Below are 23,287 nucleotides of genomic sequence, written 5' to 3' on the forward strand. Positions count from 1 at the left end.
CTAGGATGCTATGTGAGAAAAGATAATGTGTTACCCACACCTCTGTGGTGTCCAGAGATGCTCTAGGATGCTCAGGGTGTGATGTGAGAAAAGATAACAGGTTACCTACACCTCTGTGGGGTCCAGGATGTGCTAGGATGCTATGTGAGAAAAGATAACAGGTTACCTACACCTCTGTGGGGTCCAGGGATGCTCTAGGATGCTCAGGGTGTGATGTGAGAAAAGATAACGGGTTGCCTACACCTCTGTGGGGTCCAAGGATGCTCTAGGATGCTCAGGGTGTGATGTGAGAAAAGATAACAGGTTACCTACACCTCTGTGGGGTCTAGGGATACTCTAGGATGCTCAAGGTGTGATGTGAGAAAAGATGACGGGTTACCTACACCTCTGTGGTGTCCAGGGATGCTTTAGGAAGCTCAGGGTGTGATGTGGGAAAAGATAACGGATAAGGTTGTAGTTTACCACATTCCTCTTAAATGTCTGAAAGCACACCCTGCTCCTACGGAGGCATAGAAAAGCTCTCCTCTTCACCTGGTAGATGGTAGGAAGACCACCTACCTCGGCTGCCTGATGGCTGTTAGGATGCAGAACCTCACCTAAGCATAGCTCACCTAAGCTCGCATGGTCGGCCCTTCATAGTCCCTGGACTTCACATCTGTAAAGTCAAACAACTGAGAAGCAAAGCTATGCAAAACAGAAAATTTGCATCGGCACTCATTCCCTACACACGCATCCCGCGATTATCAGCTCCTAAACGGAGTATGCTAACTCTTTATATGGCACTAGTATGTCACCAGGTCTAAGTTAAAAAGCAAAGAAGAAGAAGAAGAATGCACAGTCCCAGCCTTCAGCATGAATAAGAACCAGCTGAGGGGCCGCGGATGTAACTCCTCCCGCAGAAAGAGTGCTGGGTTTCATCCGTAGCACTGTGTAAGCTGAGCATGGCAGTGCATCCTGTAATCTTAGCACTGGGGGCAAGCTCACCCTCTGCTGTGTATCAAGTTGGCGTTGACCCTGGAATACACAAGACTCTGTCGAAATAAACACGCCTGAGAGCGGGAGCCCTGTACTCCCCTGACTCCCATGACGTCAGGCGTCCGCACGCCGAGGGCAAAGCCCAGGGACTGAGCAGCAGCTTCCCAGGCATGTGTTCTTGAGCAATATGGATTGGGATGTTAAATCATTTAGTGTCCTTTAAAACAATGAGGGGAGAGGGAGGACCAGAGTTCAAATCCTCCAGCACACATATGAAAAGGGTGTGTGTGTGTGTGTGTGTGTGGTAACATGTGTTAATAACCCCCAATGGGGCACGTAGGGGTGTGGGGGGGAACTCCTGGGGTTTATTGGCCACATAGTCTAGCCAATCAGTGAGCTCCTGGTGGCATTATTGAGAGGTGATGTATATCAGGGGTGGGGCTCTATAGGAAAATGTAGGTCACTGGGAGCCTGCCCTTGAAGAGTATCATATCTTCTGCTCCTTTCTCTTCTACCTCCTGTGCTTTCTGGTCCCCATGAGCTGCGGGTTTCCTCAGCTCTGATATACTGTCACATCGTAGACCTAAAAGCAACCCTGTCGGCATAGACGGAACTTCAGAACCCACGAGTCAAAAGTATAGCCTCTTTTGAAAGTTTTGGTCTCAGGTATTGTGTTATTGAAGCAGAAAGCGAATGTAATGTATTTATTGTCCCCTGGTTCTGAGACAAAACAGGGGGCCTGGCACAAGCCAGGCAAGAGCTCTCACCCTGAGTACAGAGCCAGCCTGCTCTTCTGTTGTTCAAACACCTGGGACACTCTCTACAAGAACTCCCTGAGTAACAAATAGAAGTGATGGCCTGCTAAGCAGAGACACTCCACAGGAGAAGGAGACTCTGGCCAAGGGGAGGAAACTAAGGAAAAAAAAAAAAAAAAACAGTACAGCAAGGAAGACTCAAGGTGGCCAAGAAAATTCAAAGGGAAACGCTCAACTCATTGTAGACAAAGGCAGCGAATCCAGAGGTCACCTAACTAATGCAGGAAGGACCGGGATTCCTAGCAGGAGCCTCGTTCACTGCAGGGAAGGGACTGCAGAGTCACCGCTGCTCAGTGATGACTAACGACAAGACCAACCCTGGACCAACCCAACCAAACAGAAAAGGGTGCTATATTCCCCTCGGAGACGAGCGCAGGGGACAGCTAAGGACAGAAACCAGCCCTGTGGGAGATGAGCACGCGCGCTTGCAGCAGACAAGAAGGTAGAAGGCAATGGCCCTGTAACAGCTTTCTCCCGGCTGTGCTCTTGCGCATGCGTGCTCTCTCTTCTGTTCGCGGTACTTTCCTTCATCCTCCACCCCCTTTTCTCACAGCTCACCCCCACCCCCAGGTCTAGTGCATCTCGGGTGGCCTCAAACTCAGGATGCCATTGAGGATGACCTTGAACTTCGATCCTCCTGCTTCTGTTTTCCCAGTGCTGGTTAGAGGTATATGCTCCGCAGCTGGCGTGTGTGACGTTTTATGAGCGGGGCTACTACATCCCTAGCTTCAAATTTCCCCTGAGTAAAGTATCATTTTGCTCCAGAACCCTCTGGGAACGTTAAAATGAAATAGATGGGATAGGAAAAGGAAGTGAGTCCCATAGAGCATAGAAAAAGCTCAGGATACCAAGGATACCTTTGAGAGAAGCAGGCTCATCCTCTTTTGCTTCTGGATATTCATTGACTTAAGAAAGACGCTCAAGAATTGCCGTCAGATTGGCGGGGGCACTGTTCTCCAGCACGGCAGAACTCTATTGCTCAGTGCATTTCATTTCGTTTTGTGTTTTGCTTTTTGAGGCCGAATCGCTCACTGTAGCCTAGGCTGGCCTCGAACTCATGGAGGTCCTCCTGTTCCAGTCTCTGGGGTGCTGGGATTGCAGGCATGAGCCACACAAGACCAGGCATGGTTATTAACTCATGAGTTCCAGTGACAAACGCTTCCCCATGCTTTCTCTCACCCAGACCAAAACCTCCCCAGCAGGGAGGAATAGCCACACAAGATTATTCATTTTCTTTTTTTTTTTTTTTTAAAGATTTATTTATTATGTATACAACATTCTGCCTCCATGTATGCCCGCCCGCCAGACGAGGGCGCCAGACCTCATTACAGATGGTTGTGAGCCACCATGTGGTTGCTGGGAATTGAACTCAGGACCTTTGGAAGAGCAGGTGGTGCTCTAAACCACTGAGCCATCTCTCCAGCCCCCCCCCCATTCATTTTCTTGAGAGAACGAATAGGTTGCCACAAGGGAAGCTGACATTTAAGCTGAGGAGTAAGTGATTAGGGTTTTGCCAGAAGAGAAAAGGAAAGATGAACGTTGAAAGCAGAACAAATAGTGTCCGCCAATGCGGACAGCTCCCCAGATGACCATTTAGAAGGGCCTTCAAGGCAGGAATGGGGCTGAATGGCGGGTTTAGGAGCTGTTTGTATATAGCATTTTACATAACATTTATAAAATATTAAATGGCTCATATCGAAGACAGGAGAGACTGTATGCACGTTACAGGAGATAAACCCTGCAAATCTCCCATTGTGTCAGGGCTCTGAGGGAACCAGGAGCTGAGGCTGGCAGAGTTTGAAGACCTGAAAGGAAGCGGCCACAGCCGAAGCACAGAAATTTCCGTGGGAGGCCAGCTGAAGACGTGGCTAAAACTCGAAATCAGAAAGGCCTTGAAGTAAACATTATGGATTTTTTTTTTTTACCCGAAGTGGGTGGCAAGCCGTTGGAAGGGTTCTAGTTGGAGAATAACAGCACCCATGCTATATTTGGAAAGGACCGTTTTGGCATGGTTTGGAAGGACATGAATTGCGATGGACCAGAAGCTAACATCTCCTGGCATGCACTATTTATTTCTCATAACAGCTGTGTGAAGTGTCTATTGTGCCCTTCACTTGCAAACAAGAAAACTCAGGTCCTTTGAGATGATGTAAACTTACCTTGAGCTCGAAAAGGTGAAAGAAAATGTGTATTCTTCCTTCTGCTGTGCACTGAATGCATGGGTGTAGCATGCCTTTCCTAAGAGCTTCCTGGCTGGTTTTGTATTTCTGCAGGTAAGGGATGTCCTATCAGACTGCAGTGAGCCAGGAAGAGCTAATGCATGTTTCCACAGCCAAGAGGGTCGATGACCCTGGCTTGTCACCTGGCAGATACTGGATACAGCCTTGCGTGATTAAAACTATTCTCGGATTCTGTTCTTAAAATCTTTAAAACATTTTAAAAGTCAATGTTAGATGTGCAAAAGGCCTGTTTTCAGCATTTTGGCAGATTGTTTTCCAGGAAGTGGTTGCTAGGAGTAAAATAATTGTATTATTTAGAGAGAAGGAGAACATAGCTAACCTTAGAAAGGCACACACACACACACACACACACACACACACACACAAATAGAACCATGTAAGGATGACTTGAAAACTATTTCTGACAGTATTGATGCCATCCACCTGCTTTCTCTCTACTTGAGGTTGTCTCTTTTCTCTAATGATTCTTTGGAAGTCCATGCTAAGGGTGTTCCACAGCCCCGTCCTGCGGACTGTCGGAGGAGTCTGACCACCAGGGGTCTTCAGAGCCAATGGCTGTTGCTACCAACAGTGTGAGCTTGTACTTTCAATGTCGTCAGTCCCCTGCCGTGAGTGTGGGTGCCAGTCAACCGTATGGCGTGTGAATTATGGTCAGATATCGTTGCCTTTATATTCTAGAAGCATTCACCCCTGGGAGGGAAACCGCCGTGACTGACATTTTCCCAGCTACAGAGCTATTGCCCCATATCCTGACATGTGACACCCCTATCCCTGAGGCTCATGAGAGCACCGGGCCCCTTCGGCTATGCATATCATTGCCCTTTCTCTTACTGTGCCCCAATATTTCTTTGATTATTAACTTAGCAGTATACAGCCCTCATTGCTCTTGCAAAACTGCCATATGCTAAGCCGTTTATAGCTTTCGTCTAGTCACTGGTAGGCGCTACATTTAAACATACTTTAACCATATTTGGTATTCTGAATGTGTCATCTGCAAATCCCATGATCTCTGTGTGGGGGGATAGACACGAGAATTCATTCGTTGTGTATCTACTACTCTTCAGATGAAACCCACAAATCCATGTAACCAGGGCTCAGAGTCAAGAATTGGGACCCAAGGGGCACCTGGAGGTCACACTGGCCAGCTAATTCCAGATGTGGAGCAGAGGCACTGACAGATCAGGACATTTGCCCAGGTCAGCCAGTTAGATGATTGTTAGTGTCCTAAGTCCCAGATCAGAAAGACCGTGAGCAAAAGACATACTGTCAAATGTTTCAGTGAAGAAATAAATGTTATTATATATAATATATATATATGTATGTATGTATAGTGTTGTGGGTTTTTTGGTTTTTTTTTTTTTTGAGACAGGGCTTCTTTGTGTAACAGCTCTGCCTGTCCTGGAACTCACTTTGTTGATCAGGCTGGCCTCAAACCCACAGAGATCCGCCTGCCTCTGCCTCTTGAGTGCTGGGATTAAAGGTGGGCGCCACCACCCCCTGTCTAACAAAAGTTTATTCTTTAGACTTGAAATTAACATTATTTATTGACTTTCTCACTGTAACAAAGACTTGATTTTCTTCTCAACCTGTGGGCCAATCCTACGAAATACATTCATTGACGGCATGCCAATGGCCCACTTTACAGAGATGAAAAAAAAACCCTGCAATTATGAGGAAACTATTTCTGGGATTTTCATCCTCACGCCCATGCTCTCCTCTTTTTTTTTTTCCCCTCTCTGTGGCATCTTAGGCTAAGGGGCCCATTCATGAGCCTTTGGCCTCCTGCCCGTCATGTCTAGACCTTTCTGTTCCTCATTCCCTCCTTGCCTGCCTGTATAAACCAGTGTCCCTTCTCAGAGGATACCAGCAAAGCTTGTATGCTCGTTCACACGATGTTCCTACTTGTGCCCCTCATGGGATAGCAGAGTCTTCATATTTCAACCACTCTCTTGAATTAAGACTATTTCTAGAAAGTTCTGTCAAAAAAGCAGTCCGTGTTAGCTAGAAGGTGAAACCAGACGGAATGCAGGAATTCAAGTCGAAGCCTGTCTAACGCCAAAGTGCAAGCTTTTCCTTAGCATCACACCTCCTGCAGTGGAATGCGCCAGCCAGTTTCAGCAAGAGGTTTGGCCAATACCTTCCTACAGTACAGATGCCTCTGGAGGCTCGGATCCTCCCTCGAGAACACAGCACACAGCGAGGTGGCCTCTGTCAGAATACGGAAGAAAATGGATTGTGGAGGCACCCTTTATTGGCTCGAATTACACTTGTCGATTTTGGAATAAGTTGTGGAAATAACAGAGGACAAGAAAGAAACGCAGTATCCAAAGCATAAAATGTGCTTACTTGAATTGATAAATTCAAGTATTTTGGGCATATGCTTTTTAAACAACCATTTACGGGATGATCTTTTAACGGGCTTCCAGAAGACTGGCTTCTCTGATCTGAAGGGCTTTCTCCTACCTTTCTCATAGTCGATGGTTCGGTTAGAGCCGAATTTATTTCGCTGCGGCAACAACCTCAAAATCACAGACACTTAAAATGACAAATTCACTTTCCAAAGCACCAAGGCGGACAGAGCAGCCTCTAGTTTCAGACATTGGCAGGAATAGAGTCAGAGAGGAGGAGAGGGAGGAAGATTGCACAGTTTTTTTTTTGTTTGTTTGTTTGCTTATTGTTTTATTTTTTTATGCAGAATTATGTAAGGCCGTTTTTATGCAAGTGTATACTATACTTTGAGCATGAGCCCCTCTGCCTTGCTCTCCTTTGCCGTTCCCAAGTCTTCCTTCCATCAGGCCCTTTTGTTCCCCTAGAAAGTCTGCTTCTATTTTTATGTCGTGTATACATGTGTCCTTGTTTGTATCGACATAAAATTTAGGACTCACAAATGAGTGAAAACAACAATATTTGTTTTTCAGAGTGGGAGAAAGTCATTTAATGTGACCATTGGCAGCTGTATATACTCCCTGCCAATTACAAAACTTCGTGGGATTTTCTTTATTGTTGAAAAAAATCCATTTATGACACGTTTTCAGTACAGAGCTTAGACTAGCCTGATCCTCCTGCCTCAGTTTCCTGCAGGTTAAGATTAGGGGAATGTGCTACCATGCTCAGGCTGTGTATTTGCTTTCAATGTCTGTGATGACAATTCCCTGGCGAGATCAAGTGGCATAGGTACATCCAACTTCAGCAAAGAAGAGACTTGAGGGTCTACAAAGGAGGCAGGAACTGCTTCGTGAGTAACGTGCCGGGTCGCACAGCATTCTCTGAACCCATTAAACTTTGTTCTTTTTGTTTGTAAAACAGTGCCCTTGCCAACCCTATAGAACTAATGTCTTTTAGGGGATATCGCCATCATTTTACCTATTGAATATGTATAATATACAATGTTTATATCCTCGACAAGATATATTTTAATTTTGTTTATATATCTGTATCTTATCTACTCCATAATTCTATAACACTATCATTTGTCTGCGTGACTTTAGACCCACCCATAGTGGTTGATACAGGTAGATAAACAAGGTACTCAGCAAGCCTTTCATAGTGTAAAACTTTAGTAATTACGAATGTTCACTTGTTCTAATACATTTCTAATTTCTAGATAATAAATCTAGGTTGCAATTCAGGGCCTCGACTATGTTATTTTACATATTTCAAGTGGGTATGTATATTCTGAAAGTGAATATAACCTAGAACTAAATAGTTTAAAATTTGAAGCATTTTCAATGTTTAGATTTCACAAACACCCTGTGTTTGCGTTGCTCCATCTACTACATGGTTAGAGTACAGATTGAATCATCAATGGCTTCTCAGAGTACCTTATATAAAATATGCATTGGATACCTCTCCAACTTTATCCCCTCCACACAATCTCCCTTGTTTACTTTGAAGAACAAATCCTTTTTTTTTTTTTCTTACTCCAAGCTTCTTTGAGGGTCTCTGTACATCTGGAAACAAATATTTTTGCTATAAATTACATGACTTGATCTCTGGCTCAAAATCTTCTAGTAATATTAAAGATTCTATGTATTTACTTACCAACTTAATACATTTTAAGTGTCTTCTATATTCCAACTATAAGTCAATGTTTTTTAAAAAAAATGACTTAAAAATGTATAAAGCTACCACAGGTCACATGGATGCCTAGGGTCTGGGCCACCACCTGTGGCCATTTTGATGTCCAAGGGCCATGCCGCCACTGAAGCCATGCTGATCTGAGTGGCCTGCCACCCAGGATCATGGTGTCATCCCAGCTGAGCTGCTGCCGAGGGCTATGTCTATGTCTATGACCCTACAGCAGACAGGGTCTGATGTTGACGTCCATGACTCCTGTTACCATTGACGGCCATTCAGATGCCAGGGTCTGGTCAGCCACCTGAGACCATGTTAGTGTCATAGAGAGCCATGCTGCCAGTCAGGGCCATATTGATTTTGTGCTACCACCCAGGGTCATGGTGTTGTCCAGGCCCAGGCTATATCTGGGTCCATGGTCCTGTTGTAACTGTGTTGATCTCTGTGGCCCGTATTACCACAGGGAGTCATAGGAACCCTGTTGGTTGAAATCCAAGAGCCATGCTGAGCTGGCACTGCCCTTCGCTGGCCCTGGCTCTCCCTGCAGCAAAGAGCTGGTCCTGCCCCAAATGAGAGAGCAGGCTCCATACTTGGGAGAGATGGCCCCACCCCTCACTACAGGGGTAGAAAAGCTGGCCTCAATGGCATAGGCTTAGAAGAGATGGCTCCACACCTCACCTGAGGGGGTGGTCTCAGTGGCCAGGACCTGACAAATCAGCCACCACCCAGAGCCACATCCAGGGCTTTGAGTTGGCCCACTCCAACATCTATCCCATCTATGACCTGGTGGGGGTCTGTAAAGGGACTGGTCCTGCCAAGCCATAGCCACCGGATCTCCATGACTCAGGGCAGCAGCAAGATGTCCATGGGGAGTTTCAGTGAGGGTCCAGCGATGATGGTATACCAAAAGCCAGAGGCCTCGAATCAGACCAACAACTCATTGCAATGGACATCTGCATGTAAAGATGAGCGGATAAAAGGGTGTACCGTGTGACACCCCACAGCTCCCAGCACCACTAAGGGAAGTGACGAGGTGAAGAAGGATGCTGAGAAGAAATCCCACACTAGCTCAGAATTGAAGATAACAAACAAAGGGTTATTGATTTAGGGGTAGACTCACAGGTCACAGTCCTCCGCTGGAATGAAGAACAGCAACTGAATCCCACAGCCGGGAAAGAAGCCTGATGCTTTACATCGGCATATATAGTTTAAGAGGCCACGCCCAAGTGGGCGGGTAACTTAAAGGCTACTGGCTATAACTCCAGTTATTACAGACATTCTGAATGCTGTCTCCCTCCACCTCCCCCACCCCAAGAATGAATGAACTCTTGCATTTAAAAGCCATAGCATGTACTTTAGTTTTAAAACGTGCTTATCTATATCACTTGGAAAACCCCAAGGTCTGGCTAACTGTGCCCATGCTAGCTAGATTTTGCTGGGTAGATTAGTTGTTGCCCTTTTTGATGGAGAAGTGCAACTCCTCCTTGCTACACTATCCCTACGCCCTCTTGTGCTACACCTGATCTTCTTTGCTCAGATTACCTGCCTACCTAGTTCCACAGTTGAGGAAATTACTAGCAAAGAAGATGTTTTGAGCCCTTGGGTGGTTTTGTGTCTGTAAACATAGCTTACATAGGTATTTCTTTGATGGTTCAAAAGAAATGAGGTCAAGGGGCATGTCTAGCTGGAGGGTGTGTCTCGACCAACTCTATTATTAATTAGCATTGCCCTTATTAACTTAACAATTTTTCTAGTCATAAAATGAAGCAATTGACATGTGCCACTGGCTTAGTACAAAGATAAATTGTATCTTCAACCTTTAAAGAAAGAATTTTAAATTCATGCTTTATTGATGAAAGAATTATTTAATAGTTTTCTCTAAAAAGTTTTCAGTTAGATATACGCCAGTGTTGAGTCTTATAGTTTCATGTGGATTGTCCTCTTGAAAAGTATTTACAATGTAGCTCCCTTGCTTACTAGATGCATGCTGTAGGAAATCCTACCGCCAGTAGCCTTTAAGTTACCCACCCCCTTGGGCGTGTCCTCTTATACTATTTATGCCAATGTAAAGCGCGTGTTGGGTCTCTTTTCCGGCTGCGGGATTCAGTTGCTGTTCTCTGTTCCAGCAGAGGATATTGATTTGTGAGTCTACCCCTAAATAAATAGCCCTCTATTATTCTCAATTCTGAGCTAGTGTGGGATCAATTTTAAGCATCCATCTTCAGTTGTATAACTCAGCATTGATTGAAAAATTAAATTCTTTTTTAATATTTATTTATTATGTATACAATATTCTGTCTGTGTGTATGCCTGCAGGCCAGAAGAGGGCACCAGACCCCATTACAGATGGTTGTGAGCCACCGTATGGTTGCTGGGAATTGAACTCAGGACCTTTGGAAGAGCAGGCAATGCTCTTAACCTCTGAGCCATCTCTCCAGCCCGAAAAATTAAATTCAAGAGTTGCTTTAATAACTTATCGTTTATAATATTGCCAGAGAGCTGCGATGGCTTTCAACACTGTCACAAGAAACTCTTCTTGCACTATTCCAGAGAGAGTAAAATGGGTACAATACCCCATATTTGCCTTAGTTTTTAAATTCAAATGGCTATTTTCAGAGTTCAGTTACAGTAAGGGTATTCGTCAGCCCTTGGGATAGCCACGTAAAGAAGAGATCCTTTCCCTTCACACACAATCAGGCTTGACAAGGGAAGAGAGATGGCAGAACCTGGTGATGACCCAGTGGGGTCAGGGCGTGTCGTGTCCTTGCATGTTCCATCAAGGCCAAGTCTGAAATCCAAACGAGTGACGTTGTAAAGTATCTGTTTGTGAGAGACACGGGTAGTTGGGGACAACACTATACAGTCTGCTACAGAGCACATTGTCTTCTTGAGCAGGAATCATCTGGCTAACTTTCACACTATTTGCAAAAGCCACGGGAAGGTGCTAATGCAGAAGTAGTAAGACTGTCGTATCTATGGGATGAGGGCATTTGATTTAAGTTTTCTATGCATGCACAGAAAAATAAGTCTCTTTGAAATTTAATGACCAGTTGGAGGCTCCATGGTTTTCAGTGTGGTCTAAGTACAAACAATAACAACTTACAAACTCAGCTACCCGAAATGTTTGCCGTATGGCTCTGAACGAAATTGTCTGTTCCCCCAGCTCCCAGTTTAGCCGCCAGGGGAGCCTCCGAAAGAGGGTATTTTCAGCTGCTTCTAGTTAAGGGAATTTCATTATTTTTGTGTGCTATTACAATTAAGAAAGGGCTGATTTCGTTTATATGGACAACATATTTGAGGAGGTCAATGGAAAAGCTTAAAATGGCAGATTTTAAAATGTAATTGCTATACGCTGGGATAGTTGCACTTAGCATGTGGATTCACATGCCCCTCCCCCCCAGTGATTCTTTGTTAATGCTAAGGTCATTTGTAAGTTAGCGGCACCTCAGGAACGGAGTCCAGCTTTGAAAAAAAAAATCAATCTCTGCAGCATTCCCTTACTATTTTAAGATATGTTGAAATTTACTTTCTGAAAAGTAAATAAATGATCTCATTCAGGGGCGCTAGCTTCAAATCTTTAAATAGTATTATCCCTTTCCGAGATGGCTTAAAATAATTTCCTTGCTGGCTTTTCAATAATGGACAAGAACTGATTGCTTGGCATAACAATTTGCCCCCAGAGGACAGTGACGGCTGACAGAGCATCACTGGTGTTGCTCAAGTGCTTCCATCTGTTGCTCATTTAATCCCTACAACAGTCCTATAAATGCTGGTGGGACCCTCATTTTATAAATGAGAGATTTATAAGAATGTAGATCTAAGATCATGGGGATTCATTCAGTTCAGGGGGATTTTCAGCAAGGCCTAAGTAGACCTGGAAAAGCAGGCGTAGCAGCAGAAGGTGGTTTGAAGGTTCCCGAGCCTTCTCTCTTTCCACTAGGATTTCAAACAAATCGACAGAAAGAATGGTAGGCAGTTCAGCCCTGCTTTTGTTTAAGGCAGTGGTTCTCAGACCTCCTGATGCTGAGACCCGTTAGTACAGTTCCTCATGTTGTGGTGACCCCCCCCCAAGCATAAAATTAGTGTTGTTGCTACTTCATAACTGTCATGTTGCTACTGTTATGAATAGTAATGTAAATGTCTGTGTTTTCCAATGGCCTTAGGTGACCCTTGTGGAAGGGTCGTAGACCCCCCACCATAGGGGTTGTGACCCACTGGTTGAGATCCGCTGGTCTAAGGGGAATTACTTTCTGTTTTCCCCTTGAACTACAAACACTAAACTCGCGATTTGTGAAGATGAAGATCGGAAAGCTATAGAGAAGTTAGGTTGCCATCTTGAGGCATTAGCCTTTGCTGACCATGAAGGACACAGGTATCCAGGGCCGAGCGCAGCATTGTTCAAGCTAGGGCAGAAGCTAAAGTGCACACATTCCTGTTTCTCCCTTGCATGGCTGATAACCTCACCAGGGCCGTGGAGCCGCATCCCACTTGGCAAAGGGGAGGACCAAGCTGGTCTCTGACAGCTAACCACACACTAACCTGGAGAATGTTTCTTCTTGCACGTAGTTCCTCAGATTATGACTGAGCATGTAAAGCGTTTTGATGGGAATAGTTTGGGTTGAAGGTGCTACTTACCTTTAACATAATAGAAACATTATTTCCAAAGTCGCATAATTAAAATACCATGGAAGATTAAAAAAATATATAAAATGAAGAAAAGAGCCAAAGTCCTCTCTCCTATTTTTATTCTGTTCGTAATAGTTTCGATCGGCCGCAGCATTTCGCTTTATTATTTCATTATTTCTTCATCGGATGCAGGTCTCCTTAGGGTTAGACTCTGAAAAGTAGAAACCCTAGAAAAGAATCTACCAATAGGAGCCTTCTCTTTTTTAAATATTTATTTATTTATTTATTATGTATACAATATTCTGTCTGCGTGTATGCCTGCAGGCCAGAAGAGGGCGCCAGACCTCATTACAGATGGTTGTGAACCATTATGTGGTTGCTGGGAATTGAACTCAGGACCTCTGGAAGAGCAGGCAATGCGCTTAACCTCTGAGCCATCTCTCCAGCCCCCTCAATAACTTATTTTTATGTACATTGGTGTTTTTTCCTGAATGCATGTCTGTATGCGGGCATCGGATTCCCTGGAACTGGAGTTACAGACAGTTGTGAGCTACCATGTGGTGCTGGGAATCGAACCCAGGTCCTTTGGAAGAATAGTCAGTGCTATTAACTGCTGAGCCATCTCTCCAGCCCCGGGTGCCTTTTTTTACTTTTATTATTTTTTTTCCCTTTCCTATGTGGTATGTATTCACGTATACAGTGTGCTTGCCTCTGTGTGAAGGTCAGAGGTATGGGAACTCACCAGTTCGGCTAGAGTGCCTAGCACTGAGTCTCAGGGATCCGCCCCACCCCACCCCGCCCCAACTCCAGGGCTGGGGTTACGGCCTAGGATCTGCCCCTCAGGTCCTCATGCTTGCGTAGCTAGCCTCTCTGCCCACTTAGTCATGTCCCTGGCTAATTGTTCCGGATACTTGAAAGCCTTTAAACCTTTGACCATCAGAAGTCATTTCACTGAGAGATGGGAGAAAGTGGGGAAAATGAGTATAAAACCTTGACTGGATTGGTGAGTAGTCTGGATCAGTATGAAAAAGGAGGCAGTAAGAACAGAACATTAGCCGTTTCTAAGAAACTGAACAACACGAAGGTCTATATGCCATCCATAGAGCAGGGGAAAATGTTAGATTTTTTAGGGCTATTATGTGCTACCTCCCCCCCCCCCATGTGATGTTTTCTCCTAAGTACATCACTTTTTGATTCGCTCTTATTAATATTTTTTGACAAGTTCACTGTCTTAGTTTGGGTTTCTATTGCTGTGAAGAGACACCATAACCACAGTAGCTCTTATAAGGAAAACATCTAATTGGGGTGGCTCTCACTTACAGTTTTCGGGTTTCCGTTGAGTATCCTCCTGACAGGGAGCATGGCGTGTAGACAGATGCCGTGCCGGAGCTGAGTGATTCAGAGGCAACAGGAAGTCAGCTCACTGTCACACCGAGGGAAACTTGAGCAAAAGATATCTCAAAGTCCACCCTCACAGTGACACACTTCCTCCAGTAGAACCACACCTCATAATAGTGCCACTCCCTTTGGGACCGGTTTCTTTCAAACCACCCATATTCACATTAGGCAATAATAAAAGCCACTCAAGTAATTTACAATTCTGTTTTTTTTTTTCCTACAAGGTTACTTTCCCCACATGTTTCCCATTTAAAGAGCAGACTTAAAAAAGGGGGGGGGGGGAACACATCTTAAACAGGGCAAACCTGTGTGTAACACAGGTGTGATTAGTCACATTCGACTAATCTAGTTCCACATTAAACAGTCATCGGATACTAGATCTGGCGAATTAATGATGGACCTTACCCCCTGCCCATCCTCCTAAAAATAACCTGGTGAATCTACGTACTTAAATCTGTCTTAATAAATAGTTTTAAAACATTTTTATTCCGGAGAGAAATGTGTGCTCAGGCCCAGGAGATATTGGATGACCCACAGATCTAAAAGGATAAACGGACAAAGAGATGCCGGGCTGAACCGGTTTTGAGAAATGATATTCAGATGTTTGTATTTCAAACCAATCTGGCAGCTTTTAAAATAGAAAAAAAAAAGTATCTGCAATTTTGCTTTCAAGCCAACTAGCCCCAATGAAATTATCGCCGTTCAAAACATTTGGAAAATTGTTGTGCGTGAAAAAATAAAAATTTAGGAGAGGAGAGCCACCCTTCTCTGGCTTTTTCTCTTCTCGTTGCCCCTGCGCGCCAACGTTCTAAAATGTCTTAAGTTGCATAGCTGAAAAGATTTTGCTCATTTTTTCCAAAACATTTCACTCCTGGGCAGTAGCCAACCATGGAAAGTTTTAAGCACACTTGTGAGAGGGATGGAGCTCGTCAGAGCCGCCTGGGCAGGACCGATGCCCTCAGAAGGGCGGACACGTCCCCCATCACTAGCCTGGGGGCGAGCATCAGGCGTGGACCAGGCGACCCGCCACCGCCCGGCCCGGCTCCAGGACTGCGATGCTCGGCCTCGGGAGCTGGAGGCCGCTCATCCCGCGAGCACACCTGCCCGGTGAGCGGCCGGATCCCGGCGCCGCGGTCCACGCCTAGCGTGGCCTCAGGCGGCCCGAGCAGAAGGGCGGGGGGGTGGGGTGGGGGGTAGCCTCACCGGCGGGGCCGGGCAGCCTGCGGGGCCCCACACGTCAGTCGCCCTTCTCCCCGCCCTCCCGGACCCCGCGGGACTGCGCACGGGCGCCCACACTCAACTTGACAGCTCCGCTGGCCAATCGGGAGCGAGATCGGCAGGCTGAGCCAATGGGGGAGCGCTCAGGGGGCGGGCCGTCGGCGTCCTCCCGCCCCCGGCGGGTGAGCGCGGAATGTCTCCGGCCCTCCCCTGCGCGTCCTCCTCAGTGCGGAGCTCGCGGCAGCCGGAGGAGCGGCGGTGACAGGGAGGCTTCGAGGCGGCGACCGGGAGGCTCGGAGGCAGCGGCGGCGGAGCAGGGACCACACCCCGCCGCGGACCCTATCTCTTCCCAGTCCTCTCTCCTCCGCGCGCCAGGCCGTTCCGGGAGGAGCGCGGCCGCCCACGCCCGGAGCATCCTCTTCTGACCGAGCGATCGCCGGCGGCAATGATGCGGCTGCATGGCTCGGCGATGCTGCGCGAGCTGCTCCGGCGGCCGCCCGCCGCCGTCGGAGCCGCCCTGCGGCGCGCGCAGCCCCTCGGCACCCTGTGCCGGCGTCCCCGGAGCGGGAACCGGCCGGCCGCGGGCCTGGTGGCCGCCGCGCGGCTCCACCCGTGGTGGGGCGGGGGCGGCCGCGCCAAGGGCCCCGGCGCCGGCGGCCTGTCCAGCTCGCCCTCGGAGATCCTGCAGGAGCTGGGCAAGGGAGGCGCGGCGCCCCAGCAGCAGCAGCAACCCGGGGCGTCGCCTCCCTCAGCCGCGCCGGCACCGGGCCCCAAGGACAGCCCCGGGGAGACGGACGCGTTCGGCAACAGCGAGGGCAAGGAGATGGTGGCCGCGGGCGACAAGTGAGTGGCGTGGGGGGACAGCCGAGGAGGGGTCGATCGGGCCCGGGGCGGTGGGCGGCGGCGGGGCAGCCGGGGTTCGCGGAAGAGAAAGAAAGCGATGCCAGGCGGGCCGGCGACGGCTGCCTGCGCCATGTGATCAGGCCCCGCCCGCGCCCCTCCGCCTGCTCCCACTTCCCCTCCGCGTCCGCGCGGGTCGCCCCGGGACGACCGGCGAGCGCCCGGCGGGACTGGCCTGCCGCTGCCCCCCTGGCCCCTGCCCTCGGCCGCGTGCTCAGCGCCCCGGCTCGCGGCCGCCACCCTGGCCCGCCTCCGGGCTCTGCGAGGGTGATGCCCACACCACCATCCATCTCTCGCCGGTGACATTGAGGAGTAGGGTGGAGAGAGGAGCCTCTCCGCCCTCCCGGCTCACCTTTTTCCAGGCCCTTACCCCCCCCTCCCCGCCCGCCGCCTCTAAGCCTCTGCCACCATCCCACTGGATGCCAGATGTGGCAGAGAGCTCTTAAGCCTTCGGAGGTGGATCGTTTTGGCGTGCGTGGAGCCATCTGGGCCACCGGAAATAATGCTTCAGAAATGAGATTAGGCGGAGTAGGGACATGTGGCCTAGAGGATGGCACGCAGCACGGACCACCTGTTCCTACGGGGACCGGCAATCGCTTGTCCGATTTCTACTGTGAGGTTGACAGTAGAATTTTTTTTTAAGAGCGAAAATGAAGTGTGCCATAAACACGCAGAAACCGGGGACATAATTGTGATAGGATGTTGACTCATTGTGTGTACAGCGTGGGAATTTTAGCCAGAACAAAATTGAGTTTTCTTAAATATGAGTCTTCCCCGAACGCTTTTGTTTAACATAAATAGCTTTAGCTTTCCCATGTAGGTAAACGTTTACTTTTAGGCTTTTCCCGTATCCTATTTTTCTAGCTTGACGCTGACATGGCGTGTCCTGTTCTTGCTTTGTACCTCTTTTTCCAGATCTGCCCAGTAGCGTAAGTCAAACTGAAAGTGTGAATTTGATAACCTCAAGCTCGGGCCTGCTTAATGTTTCCTGTAATTGATGCAGGGACCTTCCTAAAACATTCCTGGTTCTTTTCCCGGAGTGGAAAAATGCTATTTCAAAACCAAACAAACAAACAAAAGCGCTTAATGATGGACAGAATTTTGTGGTAGTCTGTGATCATATGAGGCTTTGTGCCACAATCTAGCTTGATGATCGTGTGCACATTATTGAAATGTGCTGGATTAGATGCCTTAAATCCCTTTCAGTGTTTTGTTTTTTAAACCTAGACTTTGGTTAAAGTTATACCTGTAATGTTTTAGAAGGTAAAATGTGTATTACATATGTTTAATCACATACAGGGCTCACTTTGCCCAAATCTTGCTTACCAGGCTGGTGGAACAAAACACACGTTTTACACTTAACAGAACTGCCAGCGCATTTGCTCCCATTTAGTAGTCAATAGTCCAGGTTGCAGGATGGGAGGTGCTTTCTATTAAAATATGTCTGGTTCTGTGATCTCTCCCCACCTAGTGGCTCTAGCGCCCCTTTTAAAAAGTCAGCTAGGAAAATGAACTCTCGTGTTTTGTTTCCCCAGAAGTTTCTGGTTCCATTGCCCTATTAATAATATTAATAAATCATCTCAGGGCAGTTACTTAGGAATGCTATTCTGGCTAATGTCCCATCCTGTTCCCCCCCTTCTTGCCCAGCAGAAGAGGCTAGTTTAGGGAGGGAATTCCCCAAGAAGCTTTGGTCAGATTCCTGGAGAGTGTTAAGTGCCAATAAGATAACCTTGTTTGCTTTAGTTAAGGGGCTGTACTAGTGTGTGTTTGTGTTTGCACCAAAATTCAGATAGCAGCTAAACAGGTTCAAAACCAATTCAAAAAGGATAGACCTGAGAGCTTTCAACCAAGGTTCAAACCACAAATGACATGAGTTCATGTAAAGGGAAAAGAGGGGAAAAAAGTATTATTATTTGAACGAAGTTTGTATTTGATCTGTTCTCCGAAAGTTTTGATCAGGTTTTCCTCTCTCAAGCGCACCATTTTCTGTGTGAGAAGCAGAAGCGTTTCCCTCTATAGGTCAGCTCCTATTTGACCTTTCCGAATGCCCAGCCTCCAAGGCATAGGTCTTCCTCAGTCAGCAGTCCATCTGCTTTGCCAAGGCTCTGGGGACTGCCAGATTTTATAGTGTTACCCAGAAACAGCCCTGTGAAGATCAAGAGTTGCTGTTTTCTGCAAGGCTCAGAATGGTGTTGGGCATGTGCTCACTCTACAGCTTTGTTCACGAAATAAGACTTTCTTTTACCCTAAAGCCCTGTTGTGGTTGTCGATCTTTGAATTTCAGACTCACGTGGCAATTTTTATTTTTAGTTCCCAGAGAAGGTTTGTCTCGAAAGAAACGTGTCTTGCATGAAACTGTGTGTTTTGAACAGTTTACATCTTTAAACTTTGCTGGAAAACCAGGCCAGAGCAAATGTAATACTCAGACACAGCACTCCCGTTAGTTCCTATTGCTTTTCTTTCCTTATATTTTATTAACCTTGTCTTCTAGATGTTGGAATAGAATCAAGTTGTCTTATCTTTTTTTCCAAAAACCAGTAAAACTCTTTGAACCCCTATCACCTTGCACTGTATTGTGACAGACCTTCAGTCTGATCAGGTTGTCAGATGACTGATACTTTAGTACTGAAAGGTAACCGCAGTGACCTTTGCTCAAGCTTGCTCTGGAGGTCTTCATTTCGTTAACACCGTGCACCCCATCACTAAAAACCACACAGCGTGGCTTGCTTCTTTGTTCAGTCTCCTTTCCCGACCACTTTGGGGTTTCCTTCATCGCTGAGCTCTTTATTCCTCCACTTTACCTTCTCCTTTAAAGGACTTCCATTCCTTTAGCTTTGATGCACACCTTTGTGTAGGTAATACCTTAGTTCTTAAGCCAGGCTCAGTCCTCGTGTTTATATTTGACATGACTTGAATTTTAAAATTGGTATTGCCAAATTCATCATTTCCCCCTAATTGTCTGCTTTGCACCCTGTGAAATTGAATTGAATTTAAAATCTTAATATACAGTATCACTTTCAGAAAACAATATGGGCCGGGTGGTGGCAGCGGAGCACACCTTCAGTCCCAGCACTCAGGATGCAGAGGCAGGAGGATCTCTGAGTTTGAGGCCAGCCTGGTCTACAAGAGCTGGTTCCAGGATAGGCTACAAAGCAACCTTTTCTCAGAAAACCAAAACAAACAAACAAACAAGGAAGGAAGGAAGGAAGGAAGGAAAGCAAAAATAATATGGACTAGAATAAACATTATCAGTTACAAGTGTGTTGTGGCAAAGAGCTTTGTTTAACTTGCTTGCTGGCTTAACAGACGTTTTAAAAAGAAATCCGATTTATATCTTATCTATTAAGTGTGACACTTTTTTTTTTGTTTGTTTTTGTTTTTGTTTTTCGAGACGGTTTCCCTGTAGTTTCTAGAGCCTTTCCTGGAACTAGCTCTTGTAGACCAGGCTGGCCTCGAATTTAGAGATCCGCCTGCCTCTGCCTCCCGAGTGCTGGGATTAAAGGCGTGCGCCACCACCGCCCAGCAAGTGTGACACTCTTAATTTCAGCAAAGCCCAGAAATGTCTTTATTTTAGTGAATGATCGTTAGGAAAGGCTGGTGCACGCACCTATGTGTGTGTGTGCACGCGTGCTTGCACACATGCATTAAATTATCTTTGGTTTAAACATTTTTTTTAATTAGGAGAAAGGATTGGGTAGATGAAATACTAGAATGTGCTTTTTACAAAACCTTATTTTTATAGGGTGCAATATTGAAAACATTCCATTGAAATAGCCAGGGGACCATTCCCCATCAGTGCGGCAGCTGTTAAGCACACTTGCCCTAAAGTGGTAGGAAAGAGAGTCCTTGCATTGCTGGTGGATAGGTATGGATTTATTTGTTCATGATTTTGGAGAGCTGTTTGGTGGTTGCTGAAAAACTACATGCCCCTTATTTATTAATTACGTTTGCATGTCTCCAGGAAGTCTGGAATTTTACAAAAATATGCTTTTATTACAGAAGAGTATTTGAATTTAAAAATAAAGTGCACCCGAAAGTGATTTCATCTAGCTTCAAATCGTATGGTATGGCATATTTTCATAGTTCCACTTTTAATAGATGGAGTGTGAGGAGCGCAAACATCACTGCATTGCCTTTTGTGAAAATTGAACAAAGTAAGATTTAATAATATGTACTTCAAAGAGTACTGAAAATGAAATTGAGACAGTATTTGGCAGATGTAGATAGTATTTTGGTATTGGGTAATAAGAACTTCTGAACGAGGTGGCAGATACTTTCATCATCCTCTTGAATTGCATCTGCTTTGATTTCTAAAGGTTAACATTGTCAGTTCAGAACTGGAGAGATGACTCAGCTGTTAGGAGAGCTTCCGGCTCTCCCAGAGGACCAGAGTTCAGATCCCCAGCATCGTGCCCAGCCCTGTAACTCCAGCTGCAGGAGATCCAGCACCCACTCCTGGCCTCTGCAGGTTCCTGCACATGCGTGTGCACACACATCCACGTGGACAAAGTCAACACTTACAGTATAGTCTTTTAAAAGTAATCTGCCAGTCCTGTAGAGTAGGACAGAACGTCTAATTTTCCCTTTTGTGCTTCTTAGCTATCTCACTGTGAGATTTTCCTAGGAGTAAGCTTTAAATCGGACGCTTTCTCCTGTTTGTTTGGTTTTTGCGGTGCGGGGGATTGAGTCCAGACCTTGCACATGTCATGCTTCTAAACCACCTTTCAGCCCTGTAGTTCTAATGGGAAGAAAGTGCCAGTAACTATATGTCATATTTTTTGAAGCCTAATATTTACATTAAACCATGCATCTCGCCATTGATAAACCTGTATATGATCTGTAAGTAACGGCATGATATTCATTTAAACAGACTTTACATAATTTGAGTAGATTCACAGAAATTTGAGTCCTAAAATTTTAACTTTTTGCTTGCAGCTTTGTTTTATTGAAAAGTTTGCCACCCACAAAATTTAGGGAGCTACCAAATGAAAATTTTTTTAATTATTATTTTTTAATGTGTTTTGTCTACATGCATGTATGTATATCATGCACATGCCTTGTGCCCTCATAAGTCAGAAGAGGGCTCTGGATCCCTGGAACTGGAGTTAATAGATTGCTGTAAGCCAGCCACCCTATGGGTGCCGGGAACTGAACCTGGGTCCTCTGCAAGAGCAGCTGGTGCTCTTTACCACTGAGCCGTCTCCCAATTTCATTTTTTTTTTTTTTTTGGAAAATGGGGGCAATGATACCTAGCCCCCAAAGGGAAGAAGGGCATTGGTTTCCTCTGAGAAGTAAATGTCACCTTGAAGAGCAAGTTTGTGAAGATACTTGGGTTTCTTCCGTTTTTAAGACATTTGAAGTTGGTTTAAAAAAAAAACTATTTTTTTTAATATTCGAGGTTAAAAAAACATACGATTCTCTAAATGGTTGAACAATATCAAATCCTGTATAAATCACGGGCATACTTTAGTTATTTGGATATTTTCACCTAAGTTACCTACTAGCAAGAGGAACGCTTAACCGCTCAGCGGTAGAACTCTGGCCACTCTTCCGGAAGTCCTGAGTTCAATTCCCAGCATCCACAACCATCTGTAATGAAATCTGGTGCCCTCTTCTGGCTTGAAGGCTGACATGCAGGCAGAACACTGTACATAATAAATAAAAAATCTTAAAAATAAAAAACAATAAAAAAGGACCACTTCAAGCATTTTTAATTAAAATCAGTGACTATCGGTGTCTGGTCAGTGTTGCACACAGTTACGCATAGACAGTCCATTATAGAGCTAGCTGATTGGCTATGAAACCGTGCATAGGAACGGTGTCTGAACTTGACAGCCTCCTGCCTATGCCTAAGCAGGGGTGAGGCAGTTCCTTGGGGCCTCCATTCTCTGCTGTGTGGCACTCGGTGTTTATTCTCCACCCATTTATGAAGAAACATTTACTGAAAATATTACTTAAGCATAAAGCTTGTTTTGGTATAATGAATACCAATTGATAATTTCAGGATTCGGGGATGTATTTTTATCTACTCATTTCTGGTACAGTTTAAAAGATTCTAAACTTGTCTTGATAGTTTGACTGACAGGTACTTCCTTTGATTTTTTTGGGGGGTAGGGGTTATTAAAAGTACAGTTATTTGGAGAATATTTTTTAACTTAGGAGGAACTCATAAATTATTCATATTTTTAGGAATAAAATAACACAATAAACTGAAGTATAGAAAAATTTATTCCCTAATATTTTTAATATAGTATCTTACGTATAGGAGCAAGATACTTCACTTGTAGAAAGGTATGGCCAGCCCTGTATCGAAATGCAGCTAGTTGTAATGGGTTTCCTTGCTCGGCATCAATGGGTTAGGTAAGTAATTAACCGTTTCTTAAAGCTGTAAGGAGATGGAGTATTAAGGTTGTTAGAACACGATTTTCTATGACCTTAAGTTTTAAAGAAAGCTTAGGAGAAGTGTTGGACGGACAGAGCACAAATGACCGTATTTGTTGTGCTCGTGAGAATGGCCGCTGTTTCCCACCTCTCAATAGCTGTGTGTAAGCAGGATTTCCCTTGTGAGTGGAAACATCTTAAAAAACGGAAGACCCTTATCAGTTACATTTCCATAGCCTGCTGCTATTGCTCTCCTGATATCTCATTTCTGGTTGTATAAGAACAATAAATATTGTACTGTGAAAATTGCATAAAATAATTAATGTTGGATTTGGCAGCTCGTTTTTCTCACCTGTTACTTGCCATGCAGACTAAAATCCTGACATCTGAATTTTTTTTTTTTTTTTTTTTTTTTTTTTTGGTTTTTCGAGACAGCATTTCTCTAAAACATCTGAATTCTAATCTAGTTTTGTTGTTAAGTTCTCTGGTTCTTAGAGTCTCCGGTCAGTAGTAGGCAGTGAACGAGCGTTTCTGTTTCCCAGTGCTGGGAACGAGCTTCATCTCCAGGAAGGAGAGAGCGCCGTCCTCGCTTGCCTGCCCTGCATGAAAGTGTATTTCAGTGTAGAGCATCTCTGATACTCTGATTGGCTTTGCTTCATT

The 23,287-nt window shown here is 45.6% G+C and overlaps 1 protein-coding gene across 1 annotated transcript in view; it reads left to right on the top strand.

Moving 5' to 3' along the window:
• Positions 1-15,791: 15,791 nt before the first annotated feature.
• The window catches only part of Gls (glutaminase), a 62,230-nt gene continuing 54,734 nt past the window's right edge, over positions 15,792-23,287 (top strand). Inside the window, exon 1 of the mRNA XM_038315396.1 lies at positions 15,792-16,189. Coding sequence (XP_038171324.1) covers positions 15,792-16,189 — 398 coding nt within the window. The remainder of the gene's footprint in view (positions 16,190-23,287) is intronic.

The sequence above is a fragment of the Arvicola amphibius genome, chromosome 18 (genome assembly GCF_903992535.2).
Source record: "Arvicola amphibius chromosome 18, mArvAmp1.2, whole genome shotgun sequence".
NCBI classification, from domain to species: Eukaryota; Metazoa; Chordata; class Mammalia; order Rodentia; family Cricetidae; genus Arvicola; species Arvicola amphibius.